This window comes from Oscarella lobularis, chromosome 17 (assembly GCF_947507565.1).
Source record: "Oscarella lobularis chromosome 17, ooOscLobu1.1, whole genome shotgun sequence".
Classification (NCBI taxonomy): domain Eukaryota; kingdom Metazoa; phylum Porifera; class Homoscleromorpha; order Homosclerophorida; family Oscarellidae; genus Oscarella; species Oscarella lobularis.
The window spans coordinates 825,084-850,556 of record NC_089191.1 but is presented as its reverse complement, the minus strand read 5'-3'; the positions used below and the strand labels follow the sequence as shown (position 1 = coordinate 850,556).

The 25,473-nt window shown below is 47.2% G+C and overlaps 6 protein-coding genes and 1 long non-coding RNA gene across 8 annotated transcripts; 4 read left to right on the top strand and 3 right to left on the bottom strand.

Annotated features, from left to right (window-relative positions):
- The first annotated feature begins 831 nt into the window (after positions 1 to 831).
- LOC136197243 (palmitoyl-protein thioesterase 1-like) lies at positions 832 to 2,431 on the top strand. The gene is made up of 11 exons (XM_065986970.1): positions 832 to 948; positions 1,006 to 1,115; positions 1,180 to 1,218; positions 1,272 to 1,360; positions 1,416 to 1,486; positions 1,554 to 1,641; positions 1,695 to 1,709; positions 1,769 to 1,859; positions 1,915 to 2,013; positions 2,076 to 2,147; positions 2,205 to 2,431. The coding sequence occupies exons 1-11, from the start codon at positions 867 to 869 to the stop codon at positions 2,325 to 2,327; spliced, it is 879 nt and encodes a 292-aa protein (XP_065843042.1). The 5' UTR covers positions 832 to 866; the 3' UTR covers positions 2,328 to 2,431.
- On the bottom strand, positions 2,395 to 13,880 carry LOC136197232 (uncharacterized). The gene is made up of 42 exons (XM_065986954.1): positions 13,400 to 13,880; positions 13,014 to 13,281; positions 11,888 to 12,015; positions 11,604 to 11,687; positions 11,314 to 11,517; positions 10,910 to 11,254; positions 10,477 to 10,848; positions 10,323 to 10,415; positions 10,162 to 10,272; positions 9,831 to 10,109; positions 9,589 to 9,783; positions 9,448 to 9,534; positions 9,311 to 9,397; positions 9,135 to 9,251; positions 8,982 to 9,080; positions 8,731 to 8,913; positions 8,535 to 8,671; positions 8,354 to 8,483; positions 8,182 to 8,297; positions 7,870 to 8,119; positions 7,731 to 7,814; positions 7,501 to 7,674; positions 7,005 to 7,448; positions 6,650 to 6,943; positions 6,342 to 6,599; positions 6,087 to 6,287; positions 5,928 to 6,029; positions 5,617 to 5,877; positions 5,350 to 5,553; positions 5,113 to 5,292; positions 4,355 to 5,056; positions 4,186 to 4,290; positions 4,043 to 4,132; positions 3,790 to 3,990; positions 3,632 to 3,733; positions 3,482 to 3,571; positions 3,321 to 3,422; positions 3,083 to 3,268; positions 2,885 to 3,031; positions 2,741 to 2,828; positions 2,619 to 2,691; positions 2,395 to 2,563 (listed from the first exon to the last, which is right to left on the bottom strand). The coding sequence occupies exons 1-42, from the start codon at positions 13,809 to 13,811 to the stop codon at positions 2,528 to 2,530; spliced, it is 7,821 nt and encodes a 2,606-aa protein (XP_065843026.1). The 5' UTR covers positions 13,812 to 13,880; the 3' UTR covers positions 2,395 to 2,527.
- On the top strand, positions 11,592 to 13,272 carry LOC136197246 (uncharacterized). The gene is made up of 3 exons (XR_010672490.1): positions 11,592 to 11,810; positions 11,864 to 12,648; positions 12,708 to 13,272. It is a non-coding gene; the product is annotated as an uncharacterized lncRNA (long non-coding RNA).
- A 1,600-nt stretch (positions 13,881 to 15,480) lies between the features above and the next one.
- Positions 15,481 to 20,358, bottom strand: LOC136197334 (protein EFR3 homolog B-like). 2 transcript variants are annotated; one of them, XM_065987071.1, is made up of 21 exons: positions 20,129 to 20,358; positions 19,871 to 20,066; positions 19,702 to 19,823; positions 19,586 to 19,652; positions 19,444 to 19,529; positions 19,172 to 19,391; positions 18,969 to 19,116; positions 18,814 to 18,893; positions 18,696 to 18,750; positions 18,495 to 18,642; positions 18,294 to 18,439; positions 18,153 to 18,231; positions 16,912 to 16,987; positions 16,682 to 16,843; positions 16,497 to 16,628; positions 16,376 to 16,437; positions 16,168 to 16,322; positions 16,003 to 16,112; positions 15,916 to 15,958; positions 15,729 to 15,864; positions 15,481 to 15,678 (listed from the first exon to the last, which is right to left on the bottom strand). In XM_065987071.1, exons 1-21 carry the CDS (start codon positions 20,335 to 20,337, stop codon positions 15,609 to 15,611), a joined length of 2,502 nt encoding a protein of 833 aa, XP_065843143.1. In that variant the 5' UTR covers positions 20,338 to 20,358; the 3' UTR covers positions 15,481 to 15,608. The 2 variants fall into 2 exon arrangements, with proteins under 2 accessions (XP_065843143.1, XP_065843144.1); XM_065987072.1 differs by having other exon boundaries at positions 19,871 to 20,021.
- Positions 20,359 to 20,415: 57 nt separating this feature from the next.
- Positions 20,416 to 22,949, bottom strand: LOC136197337 (calcium/calmodulin-dependent protein kinase type II subunit alpha-like). The gene is made up of 6 exons (XM_065987075.1): positions 22,626 to 22,949; positions 21,825 to 22,043; positions 21,633 to 21,738; positions 21,301 to 21,569; positions 21,051 to 21,232; positions 20,416 to 20,991 (listed from the first exon to the last, which is right to left on the bottom strand). Exons 1-6 carry the CDS (start codon positions 22,797 to 22,799, stop codon positions 20,598 to 20,600), a joined length of 1,344 nt encoding a protein of 447 aa, XP_065843147.1. The 5' UTR covers positions 22,800 to 22,949; the 3' UTR covers positions 20,416 to 20,597.
- Positions 22,950 to 22,971: 22 nt separating this feature from the next.
- On the top strand, positions 22,972 to 24,267 carry LOC136197341 (uncharacterized). Its single transcript, XM_065987078.1, has 9 exons — positions 22,972 to 23,173; positions 23,232 to 23,283; positions 23,334 to 23,376; positions 23,433 to 23,488; positions 23,550 to 23,643; positions 23,696 to 23,714; positions 23,763 to 23,859; positions 23,911 to 24,038; positions 24,095 to 24,267. Exons 1-9 carry the CDS (start codon positions 23,092 to 23,094, stop codon positions 24,160 to 24,162), a joined length of 639 nt encoding a protein of 212 aa, XP_065843150.1. The 5' UTR covers positions 22,972 to 23,091; the 3' UTR covers positions 24,163 to 24,267.
- Positions 24,197 to 25,418, top strand: LOC136197340 (uncharacterized). Its single transcript, XM_065987077.1, has 9 exons — positions 24,197 to 24,341; positions 24,398 to 24,449; positions 24,502 to 24,544; positions 24,602 to 24,657; positions 24,707 to 24,794; positions 24,851 to 24,869; positions 24,922 to 25,018; positions 25,065 to 25,192; positions 25,245 to 25,418. Exons 1-9 carry the CDS (start codon positions 24,197 to 24,199, stop codon positions 25,298 to 25,300), a joined length of 684 nt encoding a protein of 227 aa, XP_065843149.1. The 3' UTR covers positions 25,301 to 25,418.
- The last annotated feature ends 55 nt before the right edge of the window (positions 25,419 to 25,473 follow it).

Here is a 25,473-nt window from a genome sequence, read left to right as displayed (position 1 = left end):
GAGCCCGTTTAACCTCCTGGCTCCGAGCCTTGGACTGCGAGTGGCAGCTGGGATGTCAGTCCACTCACAGGTGCAATTCCAAGGGGCGTCACTGATTTACCCGCCAGTGCTCAGCATTACGCGGGGAGGCAACTCTAGAGCCTCTGCAGAGGTGACGCCTATTTAACCTCTTGGCGACCGAGGGATGACTGCTGATGATCGAGAGAGAGAGAGAGAGGCGCCTGCCTCATCGGATCAGAGCACCTACACGGCAAAACAATTAAAAGACGGGGGAACAAAACAAAGTACCTTGAAAAACGAGTCAATATCCAATGCAAGTGGTTGAGCACAATCTGGGGAGAGGAATCGTCTACGCTGGCTGGCTTGATGTAGTCAAGCAGACATCTAAACCAAGGATTAATTCATTAGCTATAGCCTGCTTTGTTTCTTTTTGTATGGAATACGAACGCACAGCATTGAGCAAGAATGCCCTCGTTGTACGTACATGACGTCATGACTTGCAAGCAAAAAGGAGAACCCCAAAACTTTCGACAAACCCGATTTAGGATAGTGCGAGGCCAAAGTAGTTTGCTAAGAAGCGTATGCACAAGTCCTACCTTCGAAGAACTGCGCACGATACGATTCGACGACGACATCATCTCGACGAGACGAAATTCATTCGCCGCTGATTTGGAGAGACGAGACGCTTTCTTCGACGCCGCAGGAGGTCGGAGAGCTTCAAAAAGACTTCAAAAACGACGTTGAACTTGAGAAACGGCGTCGAACGACGTCGACCACGAGGCGGTTAGCCGGCGCTTGCGAAATCAATGGCGAGCGCATGCGCTTCACTTGGCCGCACGCTAGCCGAAGATCTCCAGCGATAAACAATGCTTCGTTTTCTCGTTGGCGCGACGCTTCTTGCACTGGCGAGCGCAGATCCCATCCCAACTGTCATATGGCACGGAATGGGTAGACGAACGTCGCGTGGCCTGCTAAAATAACTGAACGAGAGACAATCGACTTTAGGCGATACGTGCTGCTTACCGATCAGCATGGGACGAATCAAAAAGATGGTCGAAGACAAAATCCCGGGAATCTACGTGAAATCGATCAGGATCGGAGCAAACGAAGAAGAGGCGAGAAAACGCCATCCCTCCCCCACGCACTTCCGTCACGATCTCCTATATGTGTGTCTATTAGGACTTCCTTTTCAGCTATTTCAAAAACGTCAACGATCAGGTGAAATGATTCAGTACACATAAACGTTGTTATTTATGGGGAGGTTTCTTTAGATTGATATTGTTTGCAAAGACATTGGCGCTGATCCGAAACTGGCCAATGGCTTCAACGCAATGGGCTTTAGCCAAGGGGGACAATTTTGGTAAAGTGGGGATCCTTAGAGTTGTACATGTAAAATCATCCTATATACTCTCTAGGAGAGCTATTGCACAAAGGTGTCCTAGCCCTCCCATCAAGAATTTGATATCGTTTGGAGGGCAGCATCAAGGTTGACTACTTTTGGCTCTCTCTCTCTCTCTCTCACCTGGTCACGTTATTCTTCTTTTGACCGGCAGGCGTCTTTGGGTTTCCAAGGTGCCCAGGAAACAATTCCATCGTCTGCGACGAAGTGAGACGACTTCTCAACCTCGGCGTCTACGTCAGGTACGCGTCAATTCCACGTTATCGAATCTAATGTAAAAGGACTGCCATTTTAGCTTTGTCCAGAACAAGTAAGAATTATAATTAATTAAAGACGAGGCCTCCCATGTGCAAACCCCTTGGCCTGTAGTCTTGTACAGGCTGAGTTTTGGCAGGATCCTCTCAACGAGGACGAATACAGGAATAAGAGCGTCTTTTTGGCTGACATTAATCAGGAGAATGTAAGAGCGAAAACTTTTAGATAATATGTACTTATTTAACCCGTTAACAATTCAGGTGAAAAATCTTAAATACAAGGAGAACTTGATGAAGCTGACCAACTTCGTCATGGTCAAATTTCTCAAGGACACAATGGTCCAGCCAAACGACAGCGAAGTCAGAGAAAAAAAACAAACGCTTAAAAGTTAAACTTCTATCCCCCCCCCCCCCCCCCATAGTGGTTTAGCTTCTATAAGCCGGGGCAAGATAAAGTGGTTGTCCCTCTGAAAGACAGTCCCCTTTATACAGAGGTAACCTCTTCGTTTATTTAATATATAAGTTTTCCTCTAATGGTATTTTGATTTTAGGATTGGCTTGGCTTGAAGGAAATGGATGCCGCCGGCAAACTCCATTTCCTAAGCTCGGATGGAGATCATTTGCAGTTTACCGACGATTGGTTCTACGAGAACATCTTACCTTTTTTGAAGTAGTCGTAGACGTGCTTGTCCTTCGCTTTCTTTCTCTTTTCTGCTGCTGACTTGCCTGTTCTCTCCCTCGTTTCGCTTGCAATTTCCTTTTAATGATCTAAATCTAAGTGAAAGCGCACTGACAACACATCAAAAAAACAATCGCAGACAGAAAACAGCAGCAACATACACTCAAAACGGGTTTCCACTTGCCTTTGGGTGTCCTAACGGCCTCCCAACATCCCCGGACTCATTTCCTCCTTGCAAAAAAACACGGCTTCTTATTTAAATATTTGGAATTATTTTCCATCTTACTCCTTTCGCGTATTGACGCCACCCTGGCGTAGTAGCATCACACGTGCTACACCGCGTATCGCCATGGACCATTCTTTGAAAAGAGAATAAGGGCAAACTTAGTATAGGAGAGAGCTTCGTACTTTTCTCGCTGAAATTCATCGCCATCGCAGCCCCAGTATCTTAGCCCGTCTTCCACGCCCATCGAACGACGCTTCTCATTGGGACACGCTAGAAAAAAACACGGTCCCCCATGAAATCTAGAACTAAAGACTAGAGACACTTACTCGTCTTCCCTTTGTTCTCCTTCTCCTCCTCCTCTTCGGCGCAGTACGATCTGCATTCCCCAACGACGTTGACCAACTTCAAACACGTCTTAGTCGGCATCGTCATATTTTTCGAGCAAGACTGCTCCATCGAACGATCGCAATGATCTAAAAAATCTCTTTTGATTAATAAATTAATTATTGAGTCTCACATCTTACCTGGTTTACATTTGCACGTCATGCATCCGTGCACGTCGAATTCGAAGCCCGTCGGACACGCCGTCTTGCAGAGCGTCGTCCTGCAATGCTCGTTCGTCACCTTGGGACATCGAGGACAGCAGGAACCCGACTTGTGCACCGGTTTCGAGCATTTCACAGGCGAACACGTCACCGACGCGCACGCGTCTAAATTAATAAATTAATAATTATAAATTATTGATTCTTTTTCGTGATTTACCCGGCTTGCATCTGCACGTGTCGCAGCCGTTCGAATCGACTTTGTAGCCGCCGACGCACTCGTTGGAGCACGCAACTTCAGGGCAAATCGGCTTGACCACCTCTGAGAAGTCGATCGCAGGGTGAGAAGCGGTGGGCCAAGGAAAAAGTCGCACTATATACCTGCGCCTTGACAGTGACATCGTCTGCATCCGTGCACGTCGGTCCCAAAGCCGTTGGGGCAATCTTTGGTGCATTTTATTTGCGGACAGGCTGAGGGGGACGAGGGTGAGAAGGGGGAGAGGAGTCCACGCGAATGGAATGGGTTCTCACCATTTGGACATACTGGGCAACATCGGCCTTTGATCTGAACCGGATTAGGGCAGTTCAATGTAGGACAAGTTCCGCTCGTGCAAAAACGTCCAATATTAAACGCTAAAAGAAAAAAAATTCTTATATTTGACAATTTATTTTCGTGTGTGATTTTTTACTTTCTGGGCATTCGTAGTCGCATTCTCCCTTTCTGGTGATCGGATAATCGCACGTCTTCTTCGCTTCGTTCCATCGCATCGTCATCTGATTCGGCGTGCATCGATCCGGCTTGCACTTGCACAGGCGCGAGCCCGTCTCCGGCGAATATTCGTACCCATTCAAACACGTTTTCGAACACGATTCAACAGGATCAACATCAACTAAAGGAAATAAATAAATAAATAAGGTTCGGCATTGCCTATGAATATTTACCTGAAATGCAATCGCAAGTCATTTTCATATCCGCTGTTCTCTTATACCCAATCACGCATTTCTTATCGCAACCAAACGGCACAGAAGTCTCTGCACGATAAGATTAAAATATCAAAAATTTTCGACATAAATATCTTTTTCACCGTTTTGTCTGCAGCCAATTGAGGGGCAACCGTCTTCATCCAATCGAGCCGTGAACCCGATGGGACAAAACAGTTCCCTCGAACGAGTCTTACAAATCTTCTTATCTAAAGAAACAAAAAGAGAGCCCCCTTATCATATACCGTACAACCCCTCGCGCCCTTTTCTCACGGAAACAAAGATATTTCTCATTCCAGTCCTTCTGCTCCGGCTCCGTCCACTTCAAACACGTCCCCCGATCGCTTCTCCGACTCCTCCACGTCACGTCGTACTCAAACCCATTGGGCACGCAGAAATAACTCTCGTCGTCCCACGCGTCGACGTGCGTGCACGTCATCCCGTCGATTCGACCGGCATTGCTCCATCGAAATCCGACATCGTATCGACTGCACACGTAATTATTATCCCAGCCGTCGATTCCGCTCGTCGTCGACGGCGCGATTCCCACGCACGACCAGCGACGCTCTTGAAAGAATTCCGCGCCGTTGTGCGTCCAGACGAGATCGTAGGAAGCGTCGATGACGTCGTCCACCTGGCAGAGGTATCCGGATTCGATGAGCGGATGCTCGATTCGGAGACAGCGACCGTGCTCGGGGAGGCGTTCTTTGGCGTCGCGATAGAAGCGAAGGCGAATGTCGGAGTCGCGGGGAAGGCAGAGGAAGTAGGTGGCAATTTCGTTCATGTAGCCGACGGGCGTGCAGCGCATTCCGTCGACGAAGCGATTACGAGTGACTTTGATGGAGACGGGGAAGCGCGTCTTGATGAAGCTCGGTTCGTAGGCGAAATCCCAGTCGAGTTTGATCGAGTGCCAGTTGCAGTATTTCTTCGGCGCAAAGGTCGGCATAAAGACGAAGTCGTCAGGAAAGTAAGGCTCTGCCAAAAACAAAAGAATGAGATCGTTTGACGTCATAAATAATAAAGGTGCTCACTCATTGGGCACGTGGGACACATGTGCCCCTCGATGAAGGTCGGATTCTCGCAGCGCAACTCGTTGCACATGGGCTTCGTTTCGGCGTCGGCCGGCGGACACGTCAGGCAGCACGCCGAATTGTAGCTATAGGGATAATCGCACGAGAACTGAGTCGAACAGCGCACGCTCTTGCAAGCATCTAAAAGAAACAATAGATGCTATTTTTTTTATTTCTCTTTCCGTCGTTGCTACTCACCGGGTTTACATTCGCACGTCGGGCATCCGAGCAGATCGAGTTTGTAGCCGCCGGGACAGGGCATGGTGCACTGTCTCGTCGCCGGGCAAACGTACGGGAAGGGCGTGCGAGTGGCCATGCAGCGACGACAGCACTGGCCTTGAATCGTGACCAATTCTTCGCCGTCGGGACACGAAGTGGGACAGCCGGTAACACCGGAACAATCTAAGGAAGAAAAAAGAATCAATATAAATAAATTATACTATTAATTATTTCTATTCTTCTTACATGTTTCCTTGCATTTGGGACAGCACTCGTCTTCGGTTGTCCATATGACGTACTTGCAATTGTCGTTGAGCTTTGGGCACGTTCTCATCGCGCACGACGCCGATCGGCACTCGCACGTCATGCAGCCGTCCGTGTCGTACTTGTAGCCAATAGCGCAGCGCGTCTTGCAGCGAATCGGCGAGCAGCGGGCCGGACAGCGCGGGCACAGTTCGTCGCCGAAACGGATCGGATTGGCGCACGGCAATTGGGGACACGTAAAGCCTGAAATTTTCAATTAATTAAATAAGAGTCGAGCGAGGATGGATGCTCACTTTTCTTTTTCGTCGCCGGGCAAGTCAAGCAGCACTCGTCGCCGACGTTGTAACCATAGTTACAGCCGAGAAGAGCGGGACACTGCAATTTCTTGCAATTACCTAAAACAAGAAAAAATCAATACATAATTATTGATTATTATTATTTTTTATATTTACTTGGCTTGCATTCGCACGTCGGACATCCGTACCAGTCGGTCTTATAGCCGCCTGGACACGCTTTCGTGCACTGATAGACGGCCGGGCATACGTAGGGCGTGGGAGTGCGCGTCCGCATGCACTGACGACAGCATTGGCCTCTAATCTTAACTAGCTCAAAGCCTACGTTGCACGTTCGAGGACACTTGACATTGGAACAATCTAGAAAAAGAATATATCTATAAAGAAACTTATTGACAATGTCTTGAGGCTTACATGTTTCTTGACACTTTGGACAGCACGGATCGTTTTCTGTCCAGATCAGATACTCGCAGTCCTTCAACGTGGAACAGTTTTGTTGGGCGCATTCGCTCGGTTTGCACTCGCACGTCATGCAGCCGTTCACGTACTTATAACCGGTCGCGCCGCAATCGATCGTGCAGCGCACAATCGGACATCGAGCCGGGCAACGCGGGCAAATCTCCGAGCCGAAATAGACGGGATTGTCGCACGGCAAAGTGGGACACTGAAACCCTAGAAACAAAGAGGAGATAAATAAAAAGATAATTTTATCAGTGGACTACCTTTCATTGGGCATCGGAGGCCGCACTTTCCCCAAACGCTCACGGCATCGTCGAGCTCGCAGTCGCCGCTGACTTTCTCGCACGAATTCTTGCTCGTACATTCTTCCGGTTTGCAGTTGCACGTGGGGCATCCGTTGACGTCCATCTCGAAGCCGTTGGCGCAGAAGCTATTGCAGAGATGATGCGGACATATGACATTGTCCGCGCGACCGATGCACGTCGGACAGCAGTCGCCGGGACGCGTCACCTGATGCTCGCAAGTCAACATTGGACAATTGACTCCTCTACAAGAATCTAAAAAAAAAAAACGAATACATTTAAATAGATTATTTAATCAGGCATAGACTAATAATACTTGGTCTGCATTCGCACGTTCTGCAGCCGAGTCGATCGACGACGTATCCGTTCTTGCACGGCACGCATTTTCTCAGCGGACACGCGTCGCGATCGACGCATCGGAGACAGCAATCGCCTCGCGGCAGAACCGTCTCGTTGCACGTCACCGGCGGACACGTCACCGTCAAACATCGCTCCGGTTTGCATTCGTCCAAAAAGCAACCGAACTCCGGATCGACTTCGTAGCCGGCGCGGCAGAATTTCGTCAGTTTGGAACAGCGGCACTTTGCCGGGCACGCGGGACAGCATTCGCCGTCGGGAAGAACGGGATTTCGGCACGTGGGCGTGGGGCATTTTACGTTGGTGCACTTGTTCGGTCGGCAGGCGCATTTGCGACAGCCGTTCGAGTCGGTCTGATACCCAGACGGACACTCGAGACTGCAAGTATCAAAAGTAGTACACCCTAAGAAAAAATAATTAAATATATAAATACTGCTTATACTATATGTTCTTACTGGGTTTGCACGTGGCTATCATCGATTTCTTACTGGCGTCGAAAGCCTTTTCGCATCGTTCGGTGACGTCGCATTTTCCGTTGTTCGTGCACGTGTCTTCGCAGAACGCCTTTTCCGTCAACGCGTTCCATTTGCATTCTTGAAACTCTCCGCAGCGAACGTCGGAGCAAGGATCTAATAAAGACCTATATACACACACCCACACAAAAGGCTATGTGGCCTTAGAAGACCTTTCGCGCATTCGCAGATGGGATTTCCGCTCACGTCCATCTCGTATCTACCGCCGCAAGCTTTATCGCAAACGAAATTCTTATCTACACTCGAAAAAAAATTCTACAAGATACGTACATATCGAAATTATTTTCTCACCGTTCATGCATAGATAATTGTTCGTCCAGCCCTCGTGAATCTTTCCCTTGACCTCGAGCGGCGTTGCAATGCACTGTCCCATCGACACGTCGGCCGGAACGCCGTCATGGAAGAAATTGAACGTCCGCGCGGCCGATTTAGGAACGCAAACGAACGAGTTCGTCCAATCGAAAATCGGATCGTTCGGCTCTCGTACGGGAGCGCATTTCATTCCGCTTACGCGGCCCGTCCTACTGAATATCCAGGGAATCTATGAAGAAATCAGCATTAATAGGTTGGCCTGGAGGCGGGTGTCTATTCCTTTCTTTTTACCGGTGTGCTGAAACACAGGCGATTCTCGACGTCCTTCGAAAAACACGGATACGTCGACGACAGATCGTTGTCCAATCCGAAAAATTTCATGTCTCGAATCGTGTTGGAAAACATCGCTACAGCCATAGAAACAGTTATAGTATCACAAGCATTTCTTTTTCTCTCTTCTCACTGGTGCACGTCCATTCGAATGTTCCCAACGCTTTTGCGCACTCGTTGTCGCCATGGTAGCACCAGTTATTGAACGTTCGATACTTCGCATCCTGCTTCTTGGCTCCGGAGAACAGTATATCCGGATATACCTAAAAAAGATATCGATCAATATGATTTTCTCTGAAATTTCTGACGCGTACAGAACGACACAAGTCGAGAACGTCGCTCTCCGTCATTTCGCAGTCGATCGTCGCTCCTCGAGGATCGTTAACCCATTTGCCCTCGTCGAAATTCCAAAACTTATTCACATAGCCACACTTGCCCATAACCTTCGGCTCTAAATACCAACGAAAGTAGAGCCTATACATTTCAAATATTGCACGTGAGTACTCGTACCGGCTTTGGGACACACGGGACAACATTTTCCTCGAATTTCAATTGGATTTTCGCACAGCGTCGGCTTCTCGCACGTCGTCGTCGCGCAGGTGCGAGGCTTGCACGTGCACGTCATGCAGCCGTGCACGTTGAACTCGTATCCGCCGGGACATGCGTTGTTGCAGGAAAGTTGGGGGCACGTATCTGAGAGAGAGAGAGAGAGAGAGAGAGAGAGAGAGTATTGATTAAATACTTAAAAAATAATTTCAAACATTTGCTGGTGCAGATTGGACAGCACGATCCTTCTTTGTAGACGGGCTTGAAATTGGTTCCGCAGGCGAGCGTGGGGCACATGATCGATTTGCAGAAGTCTGCGGAAATCGTCCTTATTTATTTATTACTAAATTCGATAATGTTTTTCTTACCTGGCTTGCATCGACACGTGTCGCAGCCAATGTAATCTTTATAGGAACCGCCCTCGCAATTGGGACACGAGAGTCGAGGACATTGCATTGGAGGTGTCTGACCATTCGTGGAATATTCTATAAAGACGATTTCAAGTCTTTCTGTCTAAGGACTCTTGTTGGGGATTATCCTGTACCGGGTGGGCAGTAGGGGCAGCACAGTCCGCGCAGTTCTATAGGATTGCGGCAGTTCAATGAACGACACTTCGTCATATCACATTCCACTAAAGATACGTGCTCTTTTAATTAATTAATCAATGAAGAGTTTTCTCACCTTTTTTGCATTTGCACGACTGACAGCCGAATTCGTCCAGTTCGTAGCCATTGGCACATTCGACGTCACATCGAATCTGAGAACAGCCTAACGCGAGATTCACAAATTCAAATATTTATTTTAATTAATCAAGACTTTTACGTTGTTGCTTGCACACGGGACAGCACGCGTGGCCGACGTAGACGAGTTCGTCGCAGGCGGGCAACTCCGGGCATTCGATTGCGGCGCAATGATCCGGCTTGCAGTCGCACGTGCGACAGCCGAATTGCGAAGACGGAGTCAAATTCATATAGAAACCGCCATGACAAGACTTCTTGCACGACCAATTCCCGCATTCTTGATAAGAATAATAAGACTACTAAATATGACTTTGTCTCTCCTACTTTCTTTCTCGCATATCCCAATCGGATTGCAACGATCTCCCCAGCACGGGATCGATCGAAGCGTAAATCTCTCCGTCGGACCGCACTCACTCGTACCCCTTTCCTTCATAGCGACGCAATAGGGAGCGAACGTGACGTGATTCACGCGACACTCTTCGGTGAAATCGCATCGATGAAACAAGCAGGGATTCGTGCGGCACGTGCACGTGTCGCAACCGGCCGAGTCCGTCGCGTAGCCGTAGCTGCAGCGAAGAGAACACTCGGTCAGTCTCGGACACCCTGACGGAAGAGATAGATTCAATAGAGAAAAGGAGGGATATGTTTTCTTTGCCTTTGGTAAACCACTGCGGTGGACTGCGTTTGCACGTTGCACAGCAACCGTCGTTTATGTACTCGTATTCGCGGCATCTCAGTTCGGGGCAGTTGGCAAAAGCACAATGATCTACGTATGCAGATAAAAGTGAATAGTTAAAAATTATTTATTTATCTAACCTGGCTTGCATTTGCACATCTTGCATCCTTCCTTGTTGTAGACAAACCCAGCTGGACAGTCTCCCGTGCAACTCAAACGAGGACACGCCTTAGCTAAAACACAACCATACTCTCTTCTCTCTAATATAGAACAACGTCATCGCGTGAAGAAAACCTTTGCAAATTGACACCGGCACAAAGTCGCCGTCTTCCGGCTCCTCGATATCAATGCATTCCTCATTGCCGCGCGACGACGTTCCGCCGAAATAGACTTCAAGTCGATATCCCCACCACTCGGGCGTGCAGAAGTAGGCGCGAACGTTTCGCTTCTCGTTCAACGTAATATAGTCACAATTCATTCCGGAAATCATCTCGTTGCTCCATCTCATTCCGCACGCCTTTTTCACGCAAAATTTATTGTCGCGCCACGCTTTGCTCACGCCGTCGACGTCACTACCAATCAAATTCAGACAGTGATGAAATTCCCCGGACGATATCGTCTCGTTGTAAAAGTATTGGAAATCCGAAGTATACGAAGGCTCGTATACTAAATATTAATTAATTAATTAATTAATTAATTAATTTTTTCACGTGATTGATTATTTTACTTTGGCACAGGTAATTATTTTTCGTTCTGTAGTCGTCGAATTTCCACTGAATGCAATCGCTTGCGTTCAAACCGTTTGGAATTCCGTCGCGCGACCACGCGAGATTGAACGGAGTCGATATAGGTAGGCACAGATACTGATTCGTCGCGTTGAGCGGCTCGCGAATGTTCGTGCACTTCATTCCCTCGATGGGGCCCCCGTTGCTCCACTTCGCGCCCCAATCGCGGCACGTACACACGAACGAACGATCGTAGGTGGGAATGCAGACGTTCTTTCCCTTGTTCTCGCATTCCTTCGTGCAACCACAGCCGAAGCAGGCGTCTTGAACGAACGAACGCGGCAAATCTGCGAACCACGCGATGCTCTCGTAACGCGCGAGGCTCTCTACGTCAGTTGTTTTGTACCTGGGCATCCCGGTTTGCACGTGGCTCTTTTTATGCACAAGTCCCGCCCACCGCCGAGACATGTATTCGTCGTTTCGAGCTGGCAGACGCCGTTTCGACCGCATTTGCCGTTGTTTTCGCACGTTTCCATGCAGATGGCTCGCGTTTTGAGCGCGTCGGTCTCGCAGCGCGTGAATTCGGGACATTCGGTTGTCAAACAGGGATCTGCGTGATATTATCGCGATAAGATACGAGGGGGTGGAGAAACCGCAAAAGCGGCCACAGGGGGAGAAGGGGAGAACAATGCATACCTTCGCATTCGGGGCAACATTTGCCTTCGACGCGCTTTACGCGACGACACTGCAACTCGGGACATTGCGCGCCTCTGCACGGATCTGAGCGCGAGCAAACAAAAAGAGAAAGCGGTTAGAAATTGTCTCGTGCACGAGCGTGATTCCAATCTTGTGTCGTGAGAGTTTAGGTGCTGCTATACTGTATAGAAACAGCAGCACATACGTGTAAGACTCGGACTCGCGGGCGGGAAAAAGTTTTCCCAAAGGATCTTTTACAGTTTTTGTAACGTGCGGCTTCTTACCTTCCGGATCGACGAGCGACTGCGCGTTTGCTACAGTGGATACGGCAAGAAAGAGGCAAAACGCCAACGACTTCATATTGCGCTCGGCCGTGATTGAACACGAAAACGGGTAAGAGCACAATGAGTCACTATATAGATCGACGGTGCGATAAATACGTGCCGGCGACCAATGACAGAGCAGAATGCTTACGTCATCGCTTAATTATAAACCCCATGCATGGTCCCCCCCCAAGGGGTCCCCGGCCCGTGCAAGGAGTGCACATATACATATAAGAAAGGGTAGTCAAAGTGTCGGGAAGAGAAACAAACCATGCATTTGAGGCATAGCACCCCCTAACTTTATACAGGCTAAAGCTTTTATTTCGGAAGTAAGACGAGCTCTAGGGGGGCTGCGCTGCCTCCCAAGCAAAAGCAAGGGGACTATACAATATGCATTTACAAAAACACTTCGAGTTTGGTACGAAAAGATCGAGTCTATTCAACAAAATCGACCCTATCTAAACACTTATAAAAACCGTCGGCGTCTTTTTCCGTCATGCTTAGGAGAAGAATTCCGTTCGCTCGAGTCGAACCGAACTCGCGCGGCGACGCCCACGCGTCGTAGAGCGCCGGTTCGATTCGTCGAACGCCGAGTTTTCTCTTCAATTTAAACGGCATTCGACTCAATTTCATAACGGTCATGTGCGCAGTAAAATCGCGATCTGCGTCAATGACGTCAATTCCTTGAGAGACGAACGTCTCCTTAACCAACACTATGTGCAGTATGTAGGCTATTTTTTACGTGCGGAGCTGCTATATACATACCCGCTATTTCTTTTAGACGAATTGATTCGTCCCCGTCGCGAAGTGCAACGAAAATGATTTCGTTGCGAAAGTGCTTAAGCCCCTCGAAATTCAATACTAACGGATTGGCGCGCAAGTCAAATCGTTCTAACGCTTCGCCGCACTTTTTCATCGCCTCTCGCGCCCTATACGAATACGAGCCGCATGTAGGGATGCCCTAATCTCAAGTCATGGCTTATTCTAGCAAAAAATCTACGCAGTGGTTTGCTTTAATTCATGGGTGCACGCGGATTTGACGTGTCTCTATCAACTAACCCCCTCCTCCTCCTTCTCCTGGACTTACTTTTCGACTTCTTCGTCGTTGTTTAGACTCAGGACGGTCAGCGTGACGTGCATCGTTTCGACGGGCACGACGGCTCGTTCGAGATTCCCGTTCTGCTCGACGACGCTCTTCTGCGCGGATCGAATTTCGTCCACAATGTGCGTCGCTTCCGAAACGCGAATTCCGACGAAATGAGTCGGCACAGGACGACGATGACGAGGAGGTGAAGAGGACTTGGAATCTTTACTTCGCTTTGAGCGCTTGGATTTTCCCTTGGATGTGCGAGATTCTAAAAAATAGATATTTCTTTAATTTAGTCGCCACACACACACACACACACACAAACACACAAAGTATTATAATGTTCATTAGAGAAGCTATATGTAAGGTTCTAAGCCCTCATTTACCTTTCGTCTCGTCAACTTTGCGACCGCAACCCTCTCCCCCCTCCGCTTCCCCTTTCTCAAGATTGCCGAGAGTCTTATCAACGGAGGAGCCCACTTGATCGCAATCGTTCTCAGCCACAGCAGATGATGGTGGTTTTCTCGTCTCCACCACCAAATCCCCTTTCTTGACGTTTCCGAGAGTCGCGTCCACGAGAGGTGTTGTGGTTGCGATCGCATTTGGCGGCCCATAGAAAGAGAATTCTGGTCCTAATCGACTCGGTTTCTCCCTTACATCAAATGGAATTTTTTCGTTATCTTCTCGTGATTTGGTTGACCCCGCCTCTGCGTTCTTTGGTGCTGAGTCGTTCTTGGTCGATTCTTCTTTCGTTGCTGCCGTCTTTGCAATAGATTCGGAGGGAAGATGCGTGTCCATGAAACTTGCGCCGATCGGCGGCGAAACAACGCCGGAGAAAGAAGATGGTACTTTTCTCGGGCAAAATCGACCCAATTCTATCGATCTCTCGAGCGTATCAGCCGGTATAAGACGTCTAAAAGGCGAAATTTTGCTCCAAAAGCGAAAACGACTGAGCATAAAACGTCGAACAGAACTTAAAACATACGGGAGCCAGTGGTCGGGTGACCAAATCTACACAGTAAAATTTAAAAAAAGATAGACATGAAATTTAATAAGTAGTAAAAGTAGAATCAGTGAGACATAAGCTACACTGTAATTTTTCAACTGAGGCCCCCTTTCCGTAACTCACGCATCGTTTTACCGCTAGAAGCTCAAAAAACGCGTTTCTCGTGTAAAGAACTTTAAAAAAACATCAAAAAACATCGACACTTGACACAAACCCCGCGGAAGACGGTGCTATGGAGGTTTATCCGGTGACAGAGGTGCCCAGGAGCTGGGAGAGAGATGCGAGAACTAGGAAGGCGTGCAATGTTACACCCTTGTCAAGTGAGGAATGAGGCGACCACCGGGCCATAGTGCCTCAAGCCTTGGGGTTTTATTTATGGTATATCTCTCAACTACACAGTACATATTCTAATAAACACACAGACAGGGGCACTAGGGGGTTTAGAGGGAATGGTGTGTGGTGAAGCACCTTACATCTACAGGGGAGGGGGAGGGGAGAACAGGGGAATGATGGGTGGGGATAATTAGTTCTACTTTATTAAGAATTATTCGTGAGTTTGCTCTTTGTAGGCAGACCGCTAGACGCTTGCTCCAGTAGTTGATGAATCCGTTGCGATCTTGGGGAGTGTTGCCAATCTCCCTTCTATCCTAGCCACGAGCTCTGCTCTGCTCCATCTGATAAGTACTTGTAAACGCTGGCTATTTATACTCATACGCGACTGGGACCCTACGACTGCAGCTATTCACAATCAAAAAGTGCTTCTTATCGGCTGCAAATGCAATTCTGACAACAAAAACAAACGAAAATTTGTCGCAAATCAATTGGAAATGCGAAAAACGACAGCGGAATGTGTTCTACGTACGCAAGACACGCCCTGTCACGCTACATTGAGAAACGCATGACGTCAATCATCGCGTTGCTACGAAATGCCCTAATACGCGAAGTAGAAGCGAAAAATCGGTCGCGAAATGCATTGTGAGTCTATTCTAAAGACATTCAGTCGCTATTTGGACGCCAAAAGCAAACGTACACGCAGTAACGGCAATTCGCTTCGTCAGCAAGATCAAGGCGCTACGTCCGTTAACTCTAACCGCCCCCTGGCCCCCTGCGTTCTACAAGTCAAACGTGCGCTACACGCAAGCAATCAAACGAAAACGCTCTATTATTCGGTCCGTAGTAGAGGGGATGCCTAAACTTCTAAACTACTATGCAGTCTGCTACTATGCACTTGCAAACGACAGAGCGTACGATTGCGTACGCCGCGACGCGGCCGAGATTAAGAATCAAAGAGCAACAACGCGGTAGCGTGCTGGAAAGTGTGGACGATAGGCGGCGGCCGCCTACTTGACCCAGCGTGAGCCGATTCATTTTCTCCGCTCCCTCGTTGAAGTAGGCGAACGAAATCAATAAAAATCGCGAGATAATTTACCACGTAAGTGATTGGATGGCAGCATGAGACGATCTTGATTCAGGATCCGATTTCGCTCCAAAATCGAAAACGACAGAGCATGTAAACTCCAGAAAACGTTCAACTTAAAATCACACACGAAGCCAGAGGAATCTTAAAAAAGATAAACATCAATATTAGATTAGTAAGCATAGAGTTCAGAATCAGTCGCTGTCCAATTTTCCATAGGTCCAAAGTCCGGTGCGTCAATTCTAATAGATAGATTTCAAAAGTTCAAAGGAAATTATCTACCAAATCTCACGTCAATCCAATATCGAGCATTTCATTCAGCCGATTTTTAAACCGCTGTCCTTGCGCGTTGCCTTGGGCCACCATTTCCTCATATGTCATTGCCACAGGCAAATGATCAGCGGCGTCATCTTGATCCTTCTTCAACGCTTCAGACACTTATAAATAAAACCGATTGCAAAAGAGTCAACGCTCAATACCTAGAATTTTCTTCAGCGACTCAAACGTGATTTCTTCAGATTTCTAAATGCCAATTCGAGGACGTCGCAATTATATTCGTTCCTTACCCTCATATCTAATGCTTGTACACTGATGTCGTCTCGTCCGACTTCCGATGACGATACGACGCTATCCTTATCCTTGGGAGAAACACTGGTCTTGTGCCTCAAACTATCTTCTAGTATAGATACGATTTGAAGAAGGATAGCTGCTACACTTACCGGTAAATTTACCTTTTCTTCTCTTTCGTTCAAGGGGAACGGACAGATGAGCTGCTTCGTGCCCAATGCCCGTCAACGTGTCGCTGATCGATTGCCTTTCAAATAGCAGTTTGTCTGATAGATTGAGCAGATCTTCAACCGAAGGAATTTTAGCAGCGACGGCGTTCCTGTAGAATGAATTTTGGTATATATTTATAACGAAAAGAGGGCCCCGTCTCACTCGATGTTGAACAGATTTTTCGACAATAGATAGGACGCGTTTCTTTCCCTTCTGCCAATCACCTGAACAAAGTCTCGCTTCATGAATAAATCGTTTCGTTAATAAATGAACAATATTCTACCATGTCAGTCATGTCGAGAAGATTTCGATTGCCTGTCCACTTCGCCACGAAATGCATAAAAGTGGCGGCCATCGCGTGAATACAGCAACGCAATTCAGCCGACATATGACTCGACGCCGAACAAGAAAGATCCTCACAAGAGAATAATTAATAACCTAATCTACTGTATCCACTACTGCTCTTACTTGCAGACCGAGTATGACTCGCAGCGATTCCACTATGACCAAGTCGGCTCCGAGGCTCAAGCAGAGAACGATGAGGGTTTTGCATAGGATAGCGTAGTGCTGCGGGGTGTTCGTTGTCAGCTGCCCGTACACGTACAACGTCCAATAGAGATGATTTCCATTCTGAAGGAGGAGGAGGAGGAGGAGGACTTCTAATCGAATCCTATGTATCTATCGTAGATAAATAATACCTTTTTCATAAACAAAACGTCCTGTTTCGACGCCTGATCCGCCTTGAGGCCAAGCTCCTGTAAACTGTCCCATGACCTGAGAAAAAATATGTTTTACTCGTCTTCTCGCCAATGTCTTGGCTCTGAAACGATTACTAATCAACACATATACAGCACCGTTCAAAGTTCAGGCTCCCATGCGTCCTGCACTACAGAGATCAGGTAAGGTAAAACTGCTGTCTATTTAGAAGGTTTTTGAGTTTTTGAGTCGCTCATTTGAGACGAAATCAAAGAAAAACGACTTCAAGAACGAGTCAGATACGATTCCAAATAGGCTACACAGCAAACTTCAACTGGGGCCCCTTTCGGTAACTCGCGTGTCGTTTGACCTCTAGAAGCTCAAAAAACGCGTTTCTAGCGTATAGAACTTTAAAAAACATCAAAAAACATCGACACTTGACACAAACCCCGCGGAAGACGGTGCTATGGAGGTTTATCCGGTGACAGAGGTGCCCAGGAGCTGGGAGAGAGATGCGAGAACTAGGAAGGCGTGCAATGTTACACCCTTGTCAAGTTAGTATATTATCGGTAATTGTCAAGTGAGGAATGAGGCGACCACCGGGCCATAGTGCCTCAAGCCTTGGGGAGTGTTGCCAATCTCCCTTCTATCCTAGCCACGAGCTCTGCTCTGCTCCATCTGATAAGTACTTGTAAACGCTGGCTATTTATACTCATACGCGACTGGAACCCTACGACTGCAGCTATTCACAATCAAAAAGTGCTTTGTATCGGCCGCAAATGCAATTCTGACAACAAAAACAAACGAAAATTTGTCGCAAATCAATTGGAAATGCGAAAAACGACAGCGGAATGTGTTCTACGTACGCAAGACACGCCCTGTCACGCTACATTGAGAAACGCATGACGTCAATCATCGCGTTGCTACGAAATGCCCTAATACGCGAAGTAAACGCGAAAAATCGGTCGCGAAATGCATCGTGAGTCTATTCTAAAGACCTTCAGTCGCTATTTGGACGCGAAAAGCGAACGCATACGAAGCTACGGCAGTATGCTTCGTCAGCAAAATCAAGGCGCTACGTCGGTTCTATAAGGGGCAAGTCAAACGTGCGCTACACGCAAACAGTCAGACGAAGACGCTACGCAGCTAGTTTTATCGTCAAATCAAGAGTAGCGGGGATCCCTAAACTTCTGAACTACTATCGGTGCTGTCTACGTGGAGCAAGGGCCTATATTTCTATTACACTCCAATGGAAACGTTCTCCAAATTCCCGTTGTGATCAACAAGCTTCTGAACGACCCTATGCACCTGCAAGCGTATCTCTAAACCCGAAGAAAATCTCGCTTAGAGAGAAAGAGCATGCGATTGAGAGTCGTACGCTGACCTGGGTCCGAGTCTAATAGAAGACGAATAAGGGGATCAAAGAGAGATAGCGGTAGAGTGCTGGAAAGCGTGTGCGGACGATAGGCGGCCGCCGCCTGGCCGAGACACTTGACCAGCGTGAGCCGATTCATTTTCTCCGCTTCCTCGCTGAAGTGCGCGAACGAAATCAATAAAAATCGCGAGATAATTTAAATTTTATTGCCTTGGAAGCGATTGGATGGTAGGATCGGGCGATTGAGACGATCTCGATTCGGAATAGAGTTCGGTTGGCTCGTGAAAGGGAAGTTTGCTGACAAGAAACGTCATCACTTCGGTTTTTTGATAGTCGGGCAGAAGACCAACGAAAGTTCCTTGAGAAAAAAAACGTGGGGGAGCACACGTCCAATATCTTTTTATCTCTTACCTAAAGCACAGACGACTGCATCGCAATATTGCTCGCATTCCGCTTGCTCGGACGCCTATAACAGAAGATGCTCTCTCTCTCTCTCGTCTTCCTTATAATAAGAAGTTTGGTTCTCTACCTTTGCCATTCCTATGAGACTATCTGTCGCTATGCGAAGCTTCTGCAAGAGCAAGTGAAAAATCTCCAAAACGGAGGGCCCTAGAGAGAGACAATCAAATAATAAGCACTTCATAGTCAATTTAGTCTATTGAATAAACGGAATTTTCTCTTTACCCATTATGCTTCCAGCGGCCAATGGCATGGCTGCTTCTATCACTTTCACGACGCTTATTTTCAGGCTCATTGAACTGCGCTGCGGCTGTTGCTGCTGTCCGTTCAGTTTCTCAATAAGTGACTGGATGACCAAATAACAATATTGACCCTGCCAAGAAAACACTACAGTATTCAAATATTGAATCCCTCTGCTCGGCTCTTGCCTGAATAGAAAACATGATTATCTGAAACAGATGAGTCGTAAAGGTGTTGGGGACCCATAAGGAATTGGCGTCCAAGTGATTTAGGATCGGCACGAGAACGCTCTTGATATTTCCAAAGCTAGCCTTCCCAAGCAAGTTTCGGAGACACGTTTCGGCCAAACCAGCCGGCGTAGAATCGTCAAGAACAGCCGCTTGGATACTCTCGACTGTCGACGTATCCCTGAAAACTAGTCTTCACAAAATACCTATATGATTAATCATTTTCGTCGCACCTGTTCGACCAATCGACGCCCTCATGCATGTTGAATATAAGAGAAGGACATATCTTTCCTATGTGACCCGGTTCCCAGATATTTACCTAAAGATACACAAGGTAAAGGACAGAAATGAGAGACGACTCTTCTTCTCGCATACAGAGAGATCGTCGCTGACTGCCTTTCGGATTACTCCCTGAAGACCTTGGAGTCCGCTAAGTCTTAGCCTTTGCGTATACATTAGATTAATTATTAATTAATTGAAATTATTATTGCCTTTTTCGGAGGTTGAGGTCGTCGCTTCCGTTGAAACACATCGAGCTGAATTTAGAAACGAAAAAATCGTATCGTCGATGATACGAAGGGACGACTTCTTCGATTTTCGAAAATTGAACAAACTAGATGAAAATTTAAATTTCGACTAATTGATGAATTATTTTCTCACCGATTTGACGGCTTGCATTTGCAAATCGGGTAGCGTCGTTTCGGACAAATGTTGGACAATGCGCAAGAAGCTTTCGACGAATAAATTCAACGTGCGCGCGTGGCACTCCGAAAGAAGCTCGTCGAGCGCTTGCATGGCAATGTAAACGTAGCTATGGAGAGAAGGGAGACTGCCGTAAACTTGGGTGTACACGGACCTGTATCGCGAAGTGCCGTAACACCGTCGCACATGGATTCTTGCACGCGATTCGATTCGTACCCGTATCGCCGCCTTGCCAAGTCGTGTTTGACTCGTTTCGCGAGATAGGCGCCGATTCGGTCGAGCTTTTCGGGCGCCGAGAGCGAATAGTAGGTCAGCTTTTCCATTTGAGAGCTGACGATTCCCTCGTCGGGCGAAGAAGGAAATATGTCTTCGACGTGACGCTTGTAGCGCGGTTTGAGCTTGCGAAAGCAGCCGCAACAAGCCATTTCCAAAAACTGAGAAAATTATCCGGGAACGCGTTGTGGCACTTTCTCTTGACGCCTTTTTTTCTTTACCGCTTTGCCTTCAAGCCAAACCGTTTTATTCAAATGCAATCTACAAAGTACATAACCATAGACTAGTAGTTATTCTGAGCCTATTAAAAATTGAATTTTATTTCTAAAATCTTTAAAAGAACGGTATACATGCTAAAATCCGATCTCTAGATGGCCCAGCGTCTAAAAATATCGCAGTCCCCCCACCCCAGTCACAAATTCAATTCTGATACCAAATCTTTGATGCTTTTCCTATTCGCTTTCTTCCACGCTTTATCTCTCGCACTGACAACATGAGAGCGCAGTCGAACGTGACCGTGTTCTTCCCTATCGACATAGCTTCCGTAGCCCGAAGTGTCACTAGCCAACGGACCCCGCGATCCTTTCTCTATGCCCCGTCCATCGACCTCGTCCACGACAACCGAAGACGACGGTTTTTGGTCGCTCTCGCGTCGCAACAACGACGACGTCGACGGCAAGGGAGACCTCTTTTTCCCGTCCTCGCGGTCGTCCTCATTCAGTATGCCACTTTCGGAACTTGAATCTGATACGTAGCCGTCGCTTGAACTGTCGCCACTCTGCTTTCTCACAAATGCAGGAGTCCGTCTAATAATCGAGAACATTTTCAGTTAAAATATACGAACCTATTGTACCCTTTGACTTACAGGAGTCTCCGGTGAGCGATGAGTGCAAAAACGATGCCGCGAAGTTTTCGTTTGGCGTTGAACGTCTTCAGACGTTGCAGCGTGCTGTGACGCGAACTGGACGGGGGCACGCTGAGCTGATTGATCCACGGCTTGGCCAACGCTTCGAGCGCCGTAATCCTCTCCTCCTGATCAATAGTCAGCTAAGGATAAAAAATGAAAAAAAAACTCTTTCTAATGGCCAAAGGTGTCTTTCTCCTAGGACCCTCACCATGTCGGTGACGAGCATTTTCGCCTGATGTGACACCGTATCCCACTCGGGATCTTCCAGCGAGTATTCCCCATTGACAATTTTTAAGAACATGTCCCCTTTGCCTTTTTCGCCCAACCAAAACGGCATGCTTCCGACGAGGAGAATGTAGAGAACGACTCCGGCCGCCCAAACGTCAACGGGGCAGCCCAGCGGAAGCTCTTTTAGGGTCTCGGGAGCGAGATAGTACGACGAGCCGCTCGTATCAACACAAATACGACTTTGACCGTCTGTATATAAAGGAAAAAAAAGATGGATAGAAGGGTTTCAAAGTATATACGCTTTTACTGTACCAGGAATCATTTTGGCAATGCCAAAGTCGACCAGCTTGATAGCCACATCCTGTATGTTCCCATTTCTCGGCGGCTTGACTAACATGAGATTCTCGGGTTTCAAGTCCTGAACACGTAAAGGAAGTATATTTATATCATGGGGAGTAGGTTTCCGGTTTCCTCTATTCAACGACTTCCCACATCCTTTCTTACCCGATGCACGATCCTTTTCGTTTCGAGATAGGTGAGGGCGAGTAGAACCTGCCTAATGCAATGCCGAGCGTCGCGTTCCGAGTACGTATCCCAGCTGGCAATCAGATCGAACAGTTCGCCGCCTTCGAGAAGCTCGAAGACGAGCATGTGCGAGTTTTCGTCGTCGGAAAAGCAGCGTCGTAGGCGTACGACGTGCTGGTGGCAAAGCATGCCGCAGATCTAGATAAAGAAATTGAAAAAAAAATTGAATATGTAAATAGGGGATGATAATGAGATGCGTGCTGCATCATCCCCGGGATGTTTGGCCCCAGGGAGCGCTTGGACCGCGGGATAGGAATGCGGAAGACTGATGCCTAATCTATGTGCATTTTAGCTAATGAAAGGACACGTTGCACGTTGCGATAAACAATCTAATTTATGATCTCGTTGTCCAATCAAATGGAGGTGTATATAGAATGAGAAGCTCCATTGCGAAGGAGATGCACAGATGCATGTGTAGAGAGTATCTTTTGAATATCTTTCGAATTAAACGTGCACACCTTCTGCGCGAAATAAACGCAGCAGGATCTCCCTACTCCGTTTTTCTCGCAAAGGAACGACGGGCGGAAGTATTTCCGCACCACGCGCGTAGGCGTCCCAAAGCAACGAGGAAACGAAGACTGGTACTGTGCGAGAGAAGAGGGTTTCTGTAGAAACTAACACTGAAACTTCCCTTCCTGTGCTATAGGGGAGTCATCTTTAGAGTTACGGTAAAAACGCCGCTGGATGTCCTATAGGCTAATATACGGAAAAGTCTCTTACTTTTATTTCTGCTTTGACTTTCTCCTCGTCTTCGGCGTTCTTGATCTTCGACGGATCGATTCGCTTCGCCGCGTACGCGCGTCCGTTCATTTTCGCGCGACACTGAAACACGGTGCCGAAACCGCCTTCGCCGAGGACGTCGTCGACGTCATATGCTTTGACGAACGCCTCCATTGTTTGCTCTGCGCGAGTGGACAGCGCGGAATGGAATGCCAAGCGTTTCGTTCCGTCGTCTTCTTCTGTAAAGGATGTACGGGGGTGTGACGTTGGCTGACGTCACGTCACGGAAGCACTGCTTTGTGTGGTCCACGCCAACGTTCCTAGAAAGAATGCGCGGCTATCAGAAATCAAATGTGAAAGGTCGAGGCCCTGAATGGGGTGTAAATGAGACGATAAAGTTCGCCGAAGAAAAATTTAGTAGCGTGCGTACGCCTGTGACGTGTTTTGTACTACCGGAAATAGCCTTATGCACTTCTTTTTCCTCTTCACCGTCGTTCTTCTTCTCGAACGTGCCTCTGCGCAGACTCCCGTTCCCTCGCGTCCTTTGGGTAGGTTCCAAACGCGCCTCATTTTCGCCGCTCAGCCTCCTTTTGCCTCCCCCAAAAGGCTACACTCTCCAAAACGGCTCCAACATCGTCATCGACGCCTTCTACGACCTGTAGGTCACAAGAGCAGCAGTTTTGTAGTGCTCGAGTCTTTTCTGCGTAGTCTTTCGTCCGAATGCCAGGCGAATTGGCCCGTTCTGCAAAGCGTCAGATGACGTATATGCATGACGTAGAAATATTACGGAAGTGTTTGTTTTTCCAGGTGGCGAAGCAGTACGTGGGGAAAGTGACTCTCAAAATTCACATGTTCCCGCTTCCGTGCGTGCCTTAATTACTTGAATTATTTGTTGTTGATACGTCGGAAATTGATTTTTCTCAGGTTTAATCATCAGTCGTTCTTTGTCGCTCAGACAGCGCATCAATTGATGTTAACGAAATGCAAACCATCTGTCTATTCATCGTTTGTCACACTGGTAAGAATGTTTTGATTGATATCTGCTTATAACCATTTATTTCACTTGGCAGATTCTCAAGAACCAGAAAGGTACATGTCGTATTTAGTCCACGGTAATAATGCTACATTTGTTTCTAGATCTCACCACTGGCTCAGTAAATATGAGTGAGACTCAAGTCAAAGAGAGTATTGCTGAATTAGTTTCATCAGCAAAACTTGGCCTCACAGAATCTCAGTAGGAGAAAACTTCACACATATTTTATGATTTGCATACATATATACGTAGAGTGCTTGCTGGATTTAAGGACAATCACGTCTACGAGCTGTCAGTTATGTCGTGGAAGTACGCAGCAGCTCAATCGATAACTGGAACTCCCGAATTTATTGTCAATGGTGTCGAAGTTCCGAATGCCAGTAAGTCAAAGAAATACAGTCCAATATACTGACTTTGGCTTTGGCTATGCAATTAGGCACTTTCATCAAAGAGGATTGGATCAAGTTTATTGAGAGTTTGTTAAAAGCGACCCTAATCTATTGAATTTATGACTTATTAGTTGCGTTAGCTAGTTTGCATGATTAGCATACACGTGACATACGATTGTCACGAGACGAGAGATTGTCACAAGACTTCATTGACGATGAACGCCATGCTTCTTGTTGCACTTGCCTTTGTCCCTATCATTGCAAGCCAAACGCACGTGCCAGCTCGTCCCACCGGTAGATGCACTACGGTGTTCAAGTTCAATTGAGGGACAGTATGTTAATTCCCCAAGGGTACACTCTGCAGCAGGGCTCTACTATTGTCCTGGAAGCCTACTATGATCTGTACGCCTGCATATGTAATGCAGAGATGACTTTCTGCATTGGCTTCTCTTAGCTTGTGTCCAGACTCTAAGGCTAGCTGGCCCACGCTTCAAAAAGTAATACAGTTAGTACACATGCTGAAATGGCTCCTTGAAAATTCGTCTTTTGCTTAGTTGATGACCCAATACAAAAGCCAGCTTACCGTCATTTTGCATCTCTTTCCTCTTCCGTAAACGTTTTCTCCTTGGAGCGTGCTGATTTAGCTTGCACCTAAATAGATTTCACCATGACGCATTCTTTGCCACGCAAGCAGCCGAGACCGTCATCGCTACTCATCCGAGTGCTTACAAGGATTTCGTTTCACTGGTACATTTAGAATAAGAGTACTTTAAATTAATTATTCTAACCTGATGATTTGTTAGATGTTTGAGCAACAAGAGAGTATGGTTTTTCTATGTCGTTCCATATTCTATTGAGCCTTGTTCTCCCACAGAAATGAAAGCAGGGGCTGTCAATATGACTGAGCCTCAAGTGATGAATCTGATAGCGCAGATTGTCGAATCAGGAAAATTGGGAATCACTGCCAAAGAGTAAAAGTGCCAATATTTATAATTTATCCTCACTTTTCTTCTCTAGAATTGCAAGCGGTTTCACTAATGATTCCATAACGGAGACTGCAATTCTAGCCTGGAAAACCGCATCTCAAAGAGGAATAAACGATACGCCCTCTTTCGTTGTCAACAGAATTCTCGTTGCCGAAGCAGGTGATTTCGACAAGAAATAATTGATTTTGTGAAAACAAATTGCGCCGTACAGAGAACTTTGACATGGAAGACTGGGTCAAGTTCATTGAAAATCTTCTCAAGAAGTGAAGAGGGTACAGTGTATGAATGGCTGAGCTGCTGGCTTTCGCTCTTTTTCTGACTAAATTTCGCTGAAGATGTTAATCGTTTTTGGTGTTATCATGCTTATTTTTAGCGTCGTTTCCTATTCTAGCTCGAAACGGCTGTTTTCGGCCAAGATATCGCGTCCAGCGTACACTTTG

Excerpts from the sequence above, each read along its gene's own strand:
- LOC136197340 (XM_065987077.1), top strand. The coding sequence starts at position 24,197 with ATGATTAGCATACACGTGACATACGATTGTCACGAGACGAGAGATTGT. Across the intron at positions 24,450-24,501 it reads CTGGAAGCCTACTATGATCT|CTTGTGTCCAGACTCTAAGG; the intron begins GTACGCCTGCAT and ends GGCTTCTCTTAG. Across the intron at positions 24,658-24,706 it reads TTGCATCTCTTTCCTCTTCC|ATTTCACCATGACGCATTCT; the intron begins GTAAACGTTTTC and ends GCACCTAAATAG.
- LOC136197337 (XM_065987075.1), bottom strand. The coding sequence starts at position 22,799 with ATGGAGGCGTTCGTCAAAGCATATGACGTCGACGACGTCCTCGGCGAA. Across the intron at positions 21,570-21,632 it reads CATTGCCAAAATGATTCCTG|ACGGTCAAAGTCGTATTTGT; the intron begins GTACAGTAAAAG and ends CTTTATATACAG. Across the intron at positions 21,233-21,300 it reads AAATGCTCGTCACCGACATG|CTGACTATTGATCAGGAGGA; the intron begins GTGAGGGTCCTA and ends TTTTATCCTTAG.
- LOC136197334 (XM_065987071.1), bottom strand. The coding sequence starts at position 20,337 with ATGGCTTGTTGCGGCTGCTTTCGCAAGCTCAAACCGCGCTACAAGCGT. Across the intron at positions 16,113-16,167 it reads TGAACGAAAGAGAAGAAAAG|AAGATAGTTTGAGGCACAAG; the intron begins GTAAATTTACCG and ends TATCTATACTAG. Across the intron at positions 15,679-15,728 it reads ATGCTCGATATTGGATTGAC|AATTGACGCACCGGACTTTG; the intron begins GTGAGATTTGGT and ends TCTATCTATTAG.
- LOC136197243 (XM_065986970.1), top strand. The coding sequence starts at position 867 with ATGCTTCGTTTTCTCGTTGGCGCGACGCTTCTTGCACTGGCGAGCGCA. Across the intron at positions 1,219-1,271 it reads TCAAAAACGTCAACGATCAG|ATTGATATTGTTTGCAAAGA; the intron begins GTGAAATGATTC and ends AGGTTTCTTTAG. Across the intron at positions 1,361-1,415 it reads AGCCAAGGGGGACAATTTTG|GAGAGCTATTGCACAAAGGT; the intron begins GTAAAGTGGGGA and ends TATACTCTCTAG.
- LOC136197232 (XM_065986954.1), bottom strand. The coding sequence starts at position 13,811 with ATGGACACGCATCTTCCCTCCGAATCTATTGCAAAGACGGCAGCAACG. Across the intron at positions 8,298-8,353 it reads ATTCGAATGGACGTGCACCA|CGATGTTTTCCAACACGATT; the intron begins GTGAGAAGAGAG and ends CTATGGCTGTAG. Across the intron at positions 4,291-4,354 it reads TGAGAAATATCTTTGTTTCC|ATAAGAAGATTTGTAAGACT; the intron begins GTGAGAAAAGGG and ends TTGTTTCTTTAG.
- LOC136197341 (XM_065987078.1), top strand. The coding sequence starts at position 23,092 with ATGCACTTCTTTTTCCTCTTCACCGTCGTTCTTCTTCTCGAACGTGCC. Across the intron at positions 23,174-23,231 it reads CGTTCCCTCGCGTCCTTTGG|GCTACACTCTCCAAAACGGC; the intron begins GTAGGTTCCAAA and ends CTCCCCCAAAAG. Across the intron at positions 24,039-24,094 it reads TGTCGAAGTTCCGAATGCCA|GCACTTTCATCAAAGAGGAT; the intron begins GTAAGTCAAAGA and ends CTATGCAATTAG.